The sequence below is a fragment of the Rissa tridactyla genome, chromosome 1 (genome assembly GCF_028500815.1).
Source record: "Rissa tridactyla isolate bRisTri1 chromosome 1, bRisTri1.patW.cur.20221130, whole genome shotgun sequence".
Taxonomy (NCBI): domain Eukaryota; kingdom Metazoa; phylum Chordata; class Aves; order Charadriiformes; family Laridae; genus Rissa; species Rissa tridactyla.
In genome coordinates, this window is record NC_071466.1 from 205,064,885 (window position 1) to 205,080,241 (window position 15,357).

A 15,357-nucleotide genomic window follows, 5' to 3' on the forward strand; every position below is an offset into this window, starting at 1 on the left:
ATGGTGCCCATCAAGGAGCTTTACTTAAAGTTTTTATTAATTTCTAATTTTTATATTTATGAATCCTGAGGAATTTGGAACACTTTTCTCAACTTTCAAAAAGGCAAACCAGTGCTCCTGGTGTCAACTGCTGAGAAAATGCAGGCGTCTTCGCTCCTGAACACAGTGTTACAGAAACCGTAACTCGTGTTTACAAATTGCGCAGGTTGTAGTGGTTGGCCGTGTTTAAATGTATGAAGATAAAAACATATTCTGTCATTGCCACAGCTGGCTTTTCCCTTGCAGACGCGTAGCTCCTGCATGCAATCCTTCCCGAGCAGATAGGAAAGGCTTCTATGAGACACCCCAGCACCGAAAATCTCCCAGGAACTCTGGGACTGGCCATGCCGCAGGTCACTGTGGTGTCCCAGCCAGGCAACACAGGGCTGTAGGAGACCTTACGCAGCTCGCCCAAACGTGGACATCGCTGAGGCTGCTGTAAGCCGAGGCTTCGGGAGGGAGGGCATCAGGAGACCCAGGGCACCTCCAGGACTGCTCCCCTGGATAGAAACTGCCTCCTGTCTCTGGTCCTGTGGAGATGTTGTGTTGTCACTGGTGAGGGACACACCGTGGTTTCTGTACACAATATATGTTTACATGTTGACTTTCAGATCATCTCAGATAAGGAGCTGGGGAACAGGACAGAATAGCTTGCATAACAGCATCACTCCAAAACAAGAGGAGATGTCTTTAAATGGTAAATACTCCATCTGGGAAAAGATTTCCATGCAAGTCCCTCCGGTTTCATTATATAGTTATCCTTACTGATTGGTTTAACTGACTTAATTTGCTTTGGAGGAAACTATCAAGTTTAAAACATCAGAATTCACCGATAATGTTGATAACAGAGATATAAAGTGTAATTAGGGACAGTGCAAGCGCAAAGAAGATACCAGGCGCTGAGAGCGTCCTTCAGTGACTGAGAGAGTGACGGCAATGCGGGCAAATGCAAAATATGTCTGCGGGCGAAGGATCAAAATAGAGGAAATGCGTTACAAGGCAGACTGCTGCCAGAAACCATTAAGTTCATTTAAAACAAATTAAAGAGAGATTTAGGGTTTTGTAGGTAAAGCCTTGAGGCCATTATCCCAATTAGCCGTACTAGGCTACAGAAGAGCAAACGGGGTATCGGGACGTGCCACCAGCGCCAGCGGAGCCAAAGAAGGTGTTGTCACTGTGCAAACCACTCAGCCCAGCACAGCTAGAGTCTGGGGTGAAGATTAGTTAATTAAAAAAAAGAAAATAAAAAATTTGGAAGCTACTGCCTTGGAAAGGATGCTTTATAGATCCAATACGGCTGTATGTGTATTACAGATGAGTGTTGGGCAGTTACTTTTTTATTGGTCTGCATGGTTGTTTTCTAGTTGCTGCACAGCAATGTGTCATTTGATGTTACTCGTGCCGGTAAGCAGGGAGCTTCGGTTGCTTCATGGCTCCCTTTAAGTCAGCAGGTCAGCGTGGTTTTGTCAGTCAAGGCTGCCGGTTTGCAGTTTCACCTCTACCAAAGCCAAGTCAGGCCAATTCCAGGGGCTCCAGTGCTGCCTTGGTGAATCGTCACTGCCGTGAGGAGAAGGACGTGGTTACTGAGGTCCTGAGAATGAGTCTGGTGGGAGCAGACGTCTGGTGATAACAGGGCGATCCTTTGTCACGTTTGTCACTGGTACAAAACCTGTCCAGCGGCGTCTCTGTTGTTTAGCTCCTGGGACGTGTATTAAGGTTTATGAAGTGGGAAGATTCAGAACAATGTGATATTTTGGGGAAGTTGTACAAGAGTTGCTCATATGGATGAGACACTCACAAGCCAAATACAATAACAGTAAAAAAAAAAAAAAAAGAAAAAGTAAGTGAATGCAAACCAGGGACAGCTGCTTTTCTGCAAGAGAGTAAACTGGAATACACTGCTAAAACAGACCTACGAAAAGCTACTACAGAATTAAGGTATCAACCCAACAGGTTTCTATAAAGAAAAATATAAAGGTTGCTACTATAAAACATGCTGGGGCTGTTAGGAAAACATTTTAAATAGATTTTGGCTCAAGCCTTTGAAAAGAGATTTTTTTCTTCTTCTATATTTCAGCAACACAGTAGCTTATTAGCATTTTCTATTTATATTGCTGCTGGTCCCTGTTTACTGTTACTAAATCTACTTGCCTCGGAGCACTCCGTGCCGTGTTGCTCTCTATGGAGCACTTAGACTGCGGCTGTAAATTGTCCTCTCATCCTTCCTGACAACGGCCACCCCCAACCCACGGACACGCCGCAGAGCAGGATCTCACCTCCCCACCCCCCTGGCTCAGGCAGCCGTATCGCACATTACACAAGGGGCTCATTCAGCGTCTTGGGGAATTATGCAAATGAAAGGGGATATTCTCCTCCCCGTGCACCACGATTTCCATATGTGTAACTCCCGTTAGTTTTAATGAGACCGGCACTCATAAATCCCTGAGATGAAATTATACCCCTAAGTGGGTTCTAACAAAAGGCTGCTCAAAAGTTCTGATTAACAATCCCTTAAAAGTAGAACACTAAAAGAGAGATTTAGCAAAAAAAAATATCCTCTCTTTCAGACCAAATTTTGGTAAATCCATACGTGAGGGGTTCAAACCTTGCAAACCTGTGTTTCTAGTGAAGTGCTTGCTTCAGTTAGCATTCAAAAAATCTGAACGTAAACCACTGCTCTTGTTAGCACCTAAATGCCATAACCTGACCTGCTTCATACCTGGATCCCAAATTGTGAACGTAATTCAAATGGGAACTTGCTCGCTGTTTTCAGAACTATAAAGAAAACACATTAAAATGTTATGTATGTATCAAAAGGTTATAAAACCTGTACTTCTTGTCCCAAATCTGAGTCACTTCAGCACAGCGGTACCCCCATGGAATCAGATTGCTGTATTCAGGCTCCAGTTGGCTCCTGAATACAAAAGGAGTTAGGGATTTTAGTGACTTTATTAAGTTGTTATACATTTATCCAATCTTTTTCTACTGTTCTTATTAGCCTGTGGATGGTATTTTCCCCAGCATTGCATATGCTGAAAGAGTCTGTTATTTAATAATGAAGCAGGAATAATAGTAGAGAAATAAACACATGACTTCAAGAAAGATAAAGGTAATATATTGCTGAGTGGAAGAATGTATCTCACAGTTGCTGGTCTTTTCTTTCTTCATCCTATTTAATAATTTATCAAACCCTCCTGACCCTTAATTGATCACAAGGGCCACCAAGTGCTTTAGCAGTCTGTTAACATTCTATCAAACGAGATGTGTTTTTCTTGTGAAGCAGAATGAAACCATCCCCCCGAAATCAATCAGCAACAGCATATTTTAGCGAGGTGGGTGCAGTTCACTTAGGGCGAGATTCTGCACCTTTACTCACTTTGGGAGGGACTTGCGTGGGTAATTTACTTGCCTTTAACTGTCTACTTGCTTGAGTACAGACTGCTTGAGCTCGTAATCGTACATTTGTATTCATATTTTACAAACGATAGCTGACAGCTCCAGATATTTCTTTACTCCCAATAGTTCTTTTTGATGCAGATTACTAATGTTTTTTCTTAAACATAAGAAACTTGGGGTATTTTTCCTACCAGTAGTTCTACGCAGAATTTGAAGACTTACATTTCAGAGCCCTGAAAGGCGTTCATAGCAGTTTAAGGATGCTGCTCAAATATTCTTACAGCAACCGAAAATAAACCATTACCTCACTTGCTGTAGCATTCAAGGAAAAGCACATATTTCATTTTTGCATGCGTTTACAGGTAAGGATCAAAAAGGACCTTTAAACATCCAAGCAGACCCAGGACAGAGGGAGGTACCTAGCTCTGAAGCGTGGTCTGAAGGCTGCAGCTCCCAGCAGCTGTGAAATGCACTTGGTGTCCGTACTCATTCAGTGAATAGATTTTAGCCTAAAAATGTCCTTAGGGCCTGCACTTGGATTTCTGTGAATTCAGGTTTTGCCAGCCACGTGCCCAACTGCGACACAATCTCTGTTGCTCCCCAGATGATGTGGAGAGGTGACATGAGAGCGGGGTAACCTCTGCATACAGTCAGTCTTCAACTTCATAGAGAGGATGTACTTCTGGGAAGAAAAGACTATGAGTATAAGCTCTCTGCCGAAGTGATTGCTTTAAATGACAGATTATTAGAAGATATGTGGCTACCAGCATCTCTCCATTTTGGAAAAGAAAAAGGAATTGTCCTATATCCCCTGTCAGAACAGTTCCCTGGTGCTGTGTAGGAAAAGCAAGCTGCAGGCTCTGGTTTGGCCACTTTAGGGTGGGATTCAGCACGGGGGGTATATTCTGGCACAGTCCCGTTCGCGTCGCTCCCTGCTTCGTAACGCTAGGCAGAACCGTGCTCAGCTTGTGGGCTGATGGATCGCCCCTCGAGATGCAAGGGTCTGGGTGGAGAACGTAGGTCCCCAGCTCTGTTTCCTATGGGAAAAGGCTGCTCCTAGGACTAGGTACTTCATTTTTACATAATGCAAAATCTAATTTGAAGGTGCGTGTTGCTGACTTAAATTCATTATCTAATAATCAGGAATGATTACTTTCCCAAAGAGCCCAGAGTGATTTGGTGCTTACAGCTTTATTTTCTTGGTATTTCATCAATATTTTATGCTTGGCATTTTGCTGTCACTCTTATGCATAACTTTGAAAATGGAAGCATGTAGCAGATAATCAGTTTAGAGGCAGCAAAATCAAAATGTAGTCATTCATTTTACACCCATATTTAACATTAACCCTCTCCTTTGCTGTCATACTCAATTCCTATAATGGATAGGAAATGGTAAGACTACCTACCATCTGATTCAGTACCAGAAAGTCTATTGAGACTTAACCTCAATGAAGGATTTGCCAAGGACCTTGACATGCAGATGAGTTACTTGTATAAAGTTCTGGTTTAGGAAACTGTTCTCTAAGGAGGATACGTAAGGGGGACATGGAATGTTCTAATAAGGAATGTTATGTAGCTACCACATGTAAGTCAGGACTATTACAGATCCACATTTCTCAGACTTAGAAAGCAGAAAAGGATGGGACTCTTACCGCACCTCTCTTCATCCCATTTTGGGGGAGCTACACACCAAGGTGAAAGTAATGAGTCCAGGAACTGCACTTGGGCTTGGCCATTTATGGACCATCTAAACCAGCATCTTCATATTGCTCACTTTCCTGCGTGCCACTGTATAAAAGAGGGAAACTATTTCCCTCCATTAGCTGCTACATCCTTACTAGTGATTCTGATTATCAATAAAATAATTTTCCACATGTAAAGATTGAAGCTATGTATTTGTCATCTGACTTTACCTAAGATTTTCCATTCAATAATTTTTCTCCAGCCCTGTATTTCTTTTATTTAATCTATCTCTTAAAATCTCTTCACATAAAAGTTCTTTGACTCAGTGAACATTGAATAGGGCTAAGCACATTTTTGAAAGTTTGCACAATAAAAGCAGCTGCTGAGTTACATCTTGAGAGGGACTGAGCCTGTCGAGTTCCTCTCCTAGCGGTGCTGCTGGCAGGTACAAAGCATGTCTGGGATTTGAATGATTATACTGAGACTCCTAAAGCCTCAGAAATATTAGGGGATGGAGTATCTGGAAAGTGCAGATGTCTGAAACACATCAGTATGATGAGTGCATGCTGTAAAAAACAGGGAAAAAGGAATTCAGAGAGATGCTAATGGCATCTTTGGATGTAGCACGTTTCAGAGCTGTGGATGTGCAGCTCTCACAAACCTTCGAGCATTTCGGTATTAAGTGACATGGAAGCACTTGATTATTTGCAAAAGCATTTTTAGAGTTTTATGTAGACAGACCTTAAGATTTTACCTTAGGATTGATACATTTTTTACATACCAGAGTTGAACAAATATAATTGCACTGATCAACAGGACGTGCCAGGGGATGCCTATAGGTCAATGCTGACCTGAGCTGAGCACCTTAAAAGAAGGCATGCTCTGTCTTTGAAGCTGTCTGAGGTACATACAGGATACAGTTTTGTTCGGAAAGCTGCTATATAATCAGGGTTGTCTTATATTAATTTTATTTTTTTTGCAGCAGAATGTTGTTTCCCATTTATCCTTGTACGTCTTATGGGGCAAACATTCCATCTGGGAAAGCGGCTTGCCAGGCTGGAGAGGGGATGGAGGAGAAGGGAGGAGTTGCCTTCCGTAGCAGGGGATTGCAAAAAGAATGGAAGCAAGAGCGGCAAATAACATTCTTTATCCTTAATTTAGCGAGTTTTTAGTATCAATTGCATCGCTCCATTTTTGGCATTTTTATGATTTTTATGTTCACCTTTTCAGTATGAAATTTCAGGGTTTAAGCATCAAAAGGGGTATTTTTAATATCACTCTGTCACTCACTGAAGTTTCAGTACTTAATTTTTGTGGAATGTTCCAAAGACTCTGAACTCCAAACTGAATTTGATGTACCCAGTAAAGGCCCAGCAGATGGGGAGACATTGTTCTTATTGTATAAATTATCATGAAAAATTATTAGTAAACTATAAAGATAAAATGGTGATACAAAGATAAAATTGGAATTTTGAATATTCTTGGTGCAATTCATTGACTTTTTTCTACAAAAAAAAATTGAATGAGTTGTTTTTTCATTGTTTAGAATTTATTCTAGTCACTGCAAAGTTGTTCTTTTTTTAAACTGTAAATCAAAGGAAAAAGAAATTCTCCACAGATGTTGTATGTGTTTGATGTGTTAGACACATTTTTGCAGTCTACTGCCTGAAACCTAGGGAATTCATTAACTCACAAGTTGCTGCCAAGGAGGGAAGCGGTCACATTTCCCAAGCCGATGTGCCTGTCCCCCGGCTGGGGGATGTGGTCAGGGCAGTCTTTGTCCTCCCTTGTATTTGGCTGGCTCTGGAGAACGGGGGGTTTCTTCAAACTGAAGGGCTGTTCCTGTTTCTCCCCTGACAGCGATTCTTATTTAATGAACCTGCTGAGGTCTGTAGCTGGCTCTGTTTCCCATTGTGCCGCCAGAGGTGATGATAGATGAGAGCTGGTGCTCCGCATCCATCCCAGAGACCCCGTCCCCCATCACTGGAGTCACTGGCTTTAGCACAAATTTCAAAGAGAGAGGGACAAGACCCACAACTTTGGGAAAGAAACAGAGTTACCACCTTTCACCCTCAGCAAAGCAAAGCAGTTGCCTAAATACCCCTTGCCCTGCAAGGGACCTCTTGGGCATATGTTTGGACACATCTGTCTTGGCAGAAGACCTCTGGATAGACTTCGGCAGTGAACCTGGGCACCAGTCACAGAATCACAGAACGGCAGGGGTCGGAAGGGACCTCTGGAATATCTGGTCCAACCCCCCTGCCGGAGCAGGGTCACCTAGAGTAGGTTGCACAGGAATGCGTCCAGGCCTGTTCTGGTGCTCTGCCACCCTCGAAGTAAAGAAGTTCCTCCTCATGTTTAGGTGGAACTTCCTATGGTCAAGTTTGTGCCTGTTACCTCTTGTCCTGTCCCTGGGCACCACTGAAAAGAGCCTGGCCCCATCCTCCTGACACCCACCCTTTAAGTATTTATAAGCATTTATAAGTGGACTATAAGTCAAGTGGACTTCTTTGAGCATGTTAACACCACTCCTGCCAATTAACCAAGGAAGGCAAATAAAGGCTTAAAATGGCAGTACGGCGTGGCAGGAGGTGGCCAAACCTCATCTGCATCTAGGGTCTTGCAATAAAGAGTCAGTAAAATACCATCTCCCTGGATTTCCCTACTGCTGCTCTCCAGAAAAGAGGCTCCAGGGGAGCCTGAGCCTTCTCTGTGGCCATCCTGACCCAACGGGCTTTAGCATCGCTTGGGGCTTTGAGCTGAATGAAGGGTGTAACTGCGTAAATGATGGACGACCTCGTGTATGCTTCAGTGGGGAACTAATTGAAAAACCCTGAGTGAGAAGGTTGTGGTCGTTTGTAAAAGATACAGGCATCACTGCATCACCCACTGCCTCCTGTCGTTCCTGTGACAGATTACTTACGCTCACTGTGGCTTCATTTCTCCCCCCCAAAAAATTGAAGCTGGTTTAGAATTTAATAGCCCTTGGGATAAACAACATCCATAACCCTGAGCTATAGTCTGTGATTTCACCAGTACCTGAATGGGATTTCACATGTTGCTCTTGATCTGTAAAACGCTGAATGTTTTGGTGGTGAGACAGCCCCCCTCCCTGCCCCGCGCTGCAGGGCTGTCCCTGGAGAGGCACCAGCTGGAGCGGCGAGTTTGCGGTCGGACGGATTCGTCCCCCTCCTTGGTGGAAATCTCTCCCTTGCAAACTCCTTCCACCTCTGGATCTGTGCGGTGTTAGGAGGAATTGCTGCACTCACCTTACAGAAGAATTGCCGTCAAAAAACAGCTGTAGAGGATTCTGAGAGGCGGAGATGGGGGTTATTTCCCTGTTGTTGTTTGAATTGCAACAAGTGAATACAAGAAATACCAGCCACTATAAACTTCCTGAGATACAATCGCCTATCAGCTAACAGTGACCTTGTGAGCACGGAGGTACCTGCTACTGTTCGCTTTTCCTTTGGATCCTACTCGCAACGTCTCAGCCCGTGTCACTATTTTCTGAACCGCAGGTTCAATATTTGAAGTAACCTGGAACAAGGCATTTCCTTCTGATAAGTGCATTCAAAAGAATAGTTTCAACAGTTACTGTTTAATGTACTAGGATTAAAGGTGTAGTAATCCACTCGAGTAAGATTGCCTTACTTTAAGCCAAAGGGTGTTAAACAAACAATCAAGTTTACACTAATTTGTAGGAAACTGCAGAGGGGCTCTGAGGGGGAGAAGGCTGCTGTCTGATATTGTTTTTTTTAAAAAAAATACAGTTCTTTTGTCTAATGATGAACTGCAGTGAATTCCAGAGGGAGGGATTAATAGATGACGTTTACATTCATCCACGAGTTAGAGGCTGATTCCAAAAAAAAAAAAATCAAAGGAAGGTATACTAGTAAAACTGCTGAAGGTTGCTGCTTTTATTTCAGATCAGAAGAAGAGTTCATGAATCCAAAGCTCACCTGCTTTTTTCCAAATAGACGTGCCTGTGTTCTAAAAGATAACCACCTTTCTCTAAAAGCTTCATTTTGCTTATTAAAACACAGCATTTTTTCCTTCAGGTTTTATTTTCTTTTAGACCTGTAATGGGTGTAAATCAGATAGTGGAATAACGCTGACTTAACAGCAGCTGCGATCCAGCTCCTCCTTTAAAAATGCAAATAATTCCTCTGATATTGGTCTCATGGAGAAGAGCAGTAGTAAATACAGGGAACCTTGTGGTAAATACAAAGTCAGCCTTGGCTCAGGCGAAGGCCAGCCCCAGTGTTTTCACTGGCATTAATTCTAATTACTCAGTGGCATGCTCTTGGTTGTTTTTTTCACCCCGTGTTGCCATGATGACACACATGGCAGATGTATTTCTCAGTCTGTTAGCACCTTGCGATGAGCCATTACCAATGTGTTACTCTTTATCTCCCCTGTGTCTTTCTCATAGGAATTATGTCTGACCACCAGTTTGGGAACCAGTTTATGTGCAGCGTGGTGGCGTCACACGTGAGCCATCTCCCAACGACAAACCTCAGTTTTGTTTGGATTGCTCCACCTGCGGGGACGGGCTGTGTCAACTTCATGTACGTATTCACGCAGTGCCTATGAGGAGATAATCACTTTGGAGATAACGAAATGATCTAACCTGCTTGCGCGAGGACCTCATGTCTGGATCCAGGAGTCAGTCCTGCAAAGGGTAGACTTTAATAAGAAGTGGGAATATCAAGTTCTTCAGGTTGAAGAGTTTCTATGCATATTAGGACTTCGTATTTCAAAGCACGTAGGAAGGAGACCGTGTTTTGTAATGTAGCATGTCATCAGGGAAATAACATACAAGTGCGTCGAGCCCGGCATTTCAATAGAAATTGATTCCTCCTAGTTATTAATCATATCATTGATCCTTTAAGTATACAGCACATTTGCATTGACCTAATTTTTTAACTTTTGCATTTAATAAGAGTTAGAACATCACACTGACTATTATTCAGGTTGTAAGCATCAACATAAAATACAAGTGTTCAAGAGTAGTCATACTGTTCCTAATAATAAATACTTTTAACTTTTGCTTAATTCAGCTGGTTTACAACCTGGAAAAAAACAAAGAGGTTATTCTTACAGGGTTTTTTTGTTAATTTGTTTTAAAGACCTATGTCATTATTTGGTGATTTAGTACCGTATAAAGTGCCAACAAAATACACGGCTTATACGAATTATTAAAATATGTATAACTATATTTTACCTTAAAGTCATTTCTAGTTATTTGCCCCAAAATTTTGGTAGATCGGATTTGAGAGAGAAAATATACCTAGAGTGGAGTTGAGAGTAGAAAATATTTCAAGTTTGACCCGTTCATAGAAAAAAAAGTCAGACTGCTCTCTAATTAGATGAGTGAACAGTTGCAGCATTTCAGTGCGCGAGACCTTTTCGGTGTTCCTGTGACTGTCCTGATTGTCACAACAAATCATGCTCTGAGTGTTTTTCCCTTTTTGTCTATGCTGGGAAGCTGCAGGTAAGTGCCCCACGTAATCAAGTTGGCTTACTGTTTATCAAGTTGTAAAAGGTAAAAAGGGAGTGACTGACTTCTTTGAGAACGTAAGTTGCTGATGGTGAACACTGTACCTACTGTACCTGTTGATCGATTGATCTGTGGCTTTGATATTTCCCTTTTCCTCCATAATGCACTTTTTTTTTCGCTTATAGTGTTACAGTACGTTATTTATTAGCTGCAGTGACAACGCCAAGACATTTTTATTTCTAGCTCTCTCTTTTTTTCTGAACGTCTAACAGTAAAATGCAGAAAAAATGAGTTTTGATGAGTGGTAACTAACTTCTGAGAATGTATTTGCTTCTCATTAACTTCTACAATGTACCAGAGAAGCTGTTTATGATATTTAAGATTCCCATTAACTATTTGACGGAAGTCAAATTTGATTAAATATTTGAGGAAATACTGTCACTGTTTTACTTAAATTTTGTGTCAGAAAAGTTAGCCTCATGAAATAGTTGTATATACCTTGACAAAATCTGTCAACTCTGCTTTTTTCTGTGCAAAATCTGTGAATTTTAACCTTCCTTTAGTTCCTCTCTAAAAATAGTTTATTTTGTTGCTCAAGTTGTATCAGCAAAATTTTTTTCTTCGAGCTGCCTGAGAAAAATGAGATACGAGACGTGCATTTTCTCTGCATCCTCTTGCTTACTCCCTTTCTTCCTCGGATTTTTGTTTTTCTTGGTGGTCAAGAAATAATTGTTGGTCCTAGCTTGCACAGTGACACTGAACGTATTTATTTATATGAGATGTGACTCTCCATTGCGAGTTTTGAGGTCAGTTTATAAACAGTTATTCATTTTCCTGTGACTGATTGTTTTGTCCACGGTTTTGTATTGGGGTTTTTTGTTCGCGTTTGTCATTGATGGAGTAGAGCTGGCAAACAGCTCTATAGAAACACAAATACTACTATAACTGCTGATTCACATTTAAGTGAAATCAACTGCCCACACTTTCTTGCCTCAGCTGTTATTTCCTCTGCCTACTAAATCACAAGTTGCAGTAAACAAACCTATTTTTTTTGGTGCAGTGTTCGTCTGCCTGCCTTATCCAGTTCTCTGGCTTCAGGATTGCCAAAGAGCTGGCTCTACCTTGTGCATCTCCATTTGCTCCTCTATACCAAATAATTAACATAAACAAGATTTTTGAACACTTGAGACTAATTACCATTCCAGTTTAAATTTAATATGGATTAAATTAAAATAATTTTAATATAAGTTTAATATAAATTAAAAATATTTACAGAAGGTACCCGAATTTATAGACTCTGGCAACAGTGCAATATAGGTAAGAACTTCCTATGCTGTTTGTTGCCAATACGTCTGTCATTCAGATCAGCTCATTAGTCTTTGACCTCTCTGGGGATGGATAATAAGGTTATTAATTAGCACTAGCTTTGGTGTGCGATTTTTGCAGTGTTGATAACTCTCCCTGGACAATTCTTGGGAGGAACCGGGCAAAGGTCAACAGGCAAATCTCCCCTAGGCCAGTGGGCATTTAGTATTTTTTCACCGTAGATGAGTTTCTTAACTCCAGATGAGTTGAGAAAATAAAAGCTAAAATGCATCATTTATTGCAGAATATTTTTCTTAGCAGTAGCTTCGGACTTTTCTAAAGAGGTGCCGAGCACCAGGCCTCCTAAGCAAATTGCCAGGATCTGTAAATGCTCTTTACCACCAAAAAATAGGAGAAACACCTTTACACTAACAAGTAATTTCTCTGATTGTGTGCAAATTTGTAAAATGTTATCTCCGTAATCCTTCAGCAAGGTTTCACTGTTTGTAATTTCTGCTCTGAGCTCACGCTAACCTCGCTAAAGCTCAGCCTGTCGGGGGGACAATAATGGCTGTTGAGCAGGGTGGCACACTGGGTTACATCCTAGGTTGTTAAGCCTGTTGTTATAAAACAGATGGTTTAACCGGATAGCTTGTAAAAGTGATAAAGCTGACCTAAATTGCAAAAGCATATTGTATTTTGACCATCAGCATGGTTTATTGCAGAAATTCCAGCTACTGTATTAATAAGTATTTTACTTATATAGCCATTTTTGCCAGTCATTGAACAGGTGTCTTATAATTATGATGTGTCTATGCATATATTCACTATAACCTCTATCAACAGTGGACGGGACTTCTGTGATGCTGTCTGCGTGAGTCTGTAGGCAGTGTCTAGTAACCCATGTAAGAGATGTGACCCATCACAACTGATCTTCAAATTCCGTACATTGGGAAGCCTTTGAAAGTACTAAAAGGCCCAATCATATCTTGTTTGACACCTAATTAGCACAGCTTATGGTTCAAATGGCTAAAAGGGAACAGGAATAGCTGTGGTGGTGTCCTCCTATGAAGACAGAGGTAGGAGAGCTGTGAGTGCCGGGGCAGGGCACTGGCACATCACTGCTCCGATAGCAGGAGCAACTGGTTCTCAGCACGGCTCCTGGGAAAGGTTTGGGACGGAATGCTGAGGCGGACAGCGGAACTACTGAAAGAAACTGGGAAGAAGCTTTCAAGAAAGGAGATGTGTTTTTCTCTGAGAGTATGCCTTTTCCCAGAATCACCCAATGATACAACTCCTTTCTGGGAAATTTGAAGTACCCTGTTCCAGCACTGGTCTTTTCATGCCCATGTGTTTAGGCCTGTTTCTAAGAACTGGCAACTGTGTTAATGTATGAACTTGAAATATCATGCTGTACAAACACTAGAGAACATAAAGACTGTGATTGAGAGGCTTGGTTACCTATTTAAGGCATTTATAGAAAACCTATGATAATAATTACGGAAATATTGAATAAACATCCAAGAAGATTACATGGTTTGCTATATTAGTCCTCTAGCCAGGGTGGGAAAGGGCTATATTGTCTGAAGGAATCACATTCCCCTGGTAAACCACTTAGCTAAACTGTCATTTAAGATACTGTTTACTGGTTTTTTTTCATTTGTTTGAAAGAAATACAGAGGATTGTCTTCAAGATGAGGTACACAATTATGTTTATTCACAATGATAATACACACAAATATTAAAACTGGAAAGTAAACAGAAAATAGCAAACATCATAACTAAGGTCCCTTAGGTTGCTTGTATTTATATATAATCACTGAACTTTTAATTATATGGTCATATAAGTGTTTTTCCCTCATGTCCTTATGATGAAACAGAATTGTACAATGAAATATATTGTTGTTCGTAGTATCCTAGTTGGTGCTGTGATTTGCGATCTGTGCAGTCGGTTGAAGAGCGTGTCATAACGCACATGTAAACCTTAATGTATAGACAGCCTTGGCTTTGGGGTTCTGTGAAGCACCAGCTCCCTGCTTTTCAGTTAAGTGCTGCCCTTCTCTTCCTGCTCTTTATGGCCAGGTAAGGGTGAAGCAGGGTATTTCTTACCACTCTTTTTTATGCTAGTGTGTGTGGACTCAGCTTGAGACAAGGGTTGTGCAGGCACCAAATAAGATAGAGCCCTTGTTTACAATCAGGGCAGTTCTCACATTGACCCAGTGTTGCAGTTGTTTTATTTTTCTATATTGCTAATAACTTATGCCTTGTGGAAAAAAATAAATCATCAGTAATTGTTCCTTGTTGGTGTGCCAGTTTAGTGGAACTATGAAGAAAAATTACTCCTTTGCTTAGTTTTCCACTTCCCTGGGTAGAGGCCTTGTTGTACTGTCAATCAGCATTATGTGTAACATTCTGAAAATCACGAGCCAATATTTGATTCAGATCTTGGCTCTGCTCTCATGTCCCATTTTGATGTGGTGCCCAGATTACCTCCTTCATCTTCTGTGTTTGTTAATTTTCCAGTGAAATGCAAACACCGTGCATGGAATCATTGTGGCTCCTCTGAGTATGACCCCAAGCGGCATAGACTCAACTGGCTGTGCAGAATTAGATTTAGCTTGTCTATTAGCTTTGTCTTAGTTTTTTCTATTTTGTGTGGTGGTAAAGCAAAGAGAGATGACCAATGAGGAATTCTGGGTGTTTTCAGAAACTTTGTTAGCACAGGATCGTAGCACAAAGTGTACTGTGATGGTGGAATTTTCCTAAGTGTTCAGAGCAAAGGAAGAAAACTGTGAGGAAGGATGGAAGCTTGTTACACCTTATTTTCCACTCCTCAAAGGGATGTTAAGTTGGTTTCAACTGGAGATAGGATATGCAGATATCTCCAGGTAGGTATTTATGTGTGAGCTATGTCTCTGTAACTCCCTTGAGAGTTAACGGGGGTGCAGTCTGGTTCCATAGACATCTAGGGCCTGGAATTCAGTTCTGCATATAGAGAGAGGTACCTGCAAGTCTAGAAGATCTCTGTAGCTCTCCCAGTTTCCTTAGGACATTCCAAATTATTTTAGACATATTTAGGCAGCTGAATCAAACCCTCAGTCTCCACCGACCAAAATGGATCACTACCTACCTAATATACCTTTATATGTGCACCTATTTTAAGCTTTTTTGAATCTGAATCCCACTCAGACAGACTCAGCTGCCTAAATATAAGCACTTTGTGCCAAATAATCAAAATTAATTTTTCATCCCCACCACCATCAGCAGTCAGTAGCTTTGTCTGTGTCAAGAATTTCCAATGAGCGGGCTGCTCAACAGTTGAAATCTGCTGAAGGGTATGAATAAAAAAGGCAACTTTGTAAAGTTCATAAAATCTTGCAATTTTTTTCCCTTTTTCCTTGGAGGTAAAGCCTGTTGTCTAATACTCTCTT

General features: G+C 41.3%; 1 protein-coding gene across 1 annotated transcript in view; it reads left to right on the plus strand.

Moving 5' to 3' along the window:
• RELN (reelin) overlaps nucleotides 1-15,357 on the plus strand; it is a 293,644-nt gene that overhangs the window by 72,154 nt on the left and 206,133 nt on the right. Inside the window, exon 3 of the mRNA XM_054208749.1 lies at nucleotides 9,554-9,689. Within this exon, the coding sequence (XP_054064724.1) occupies nucleotides 9,554-9,689 (136 nt within the window). The remainder of the gene's footprint in view (nucleotides 1-9,553; nucleotides 9,690-15,357) is intronic.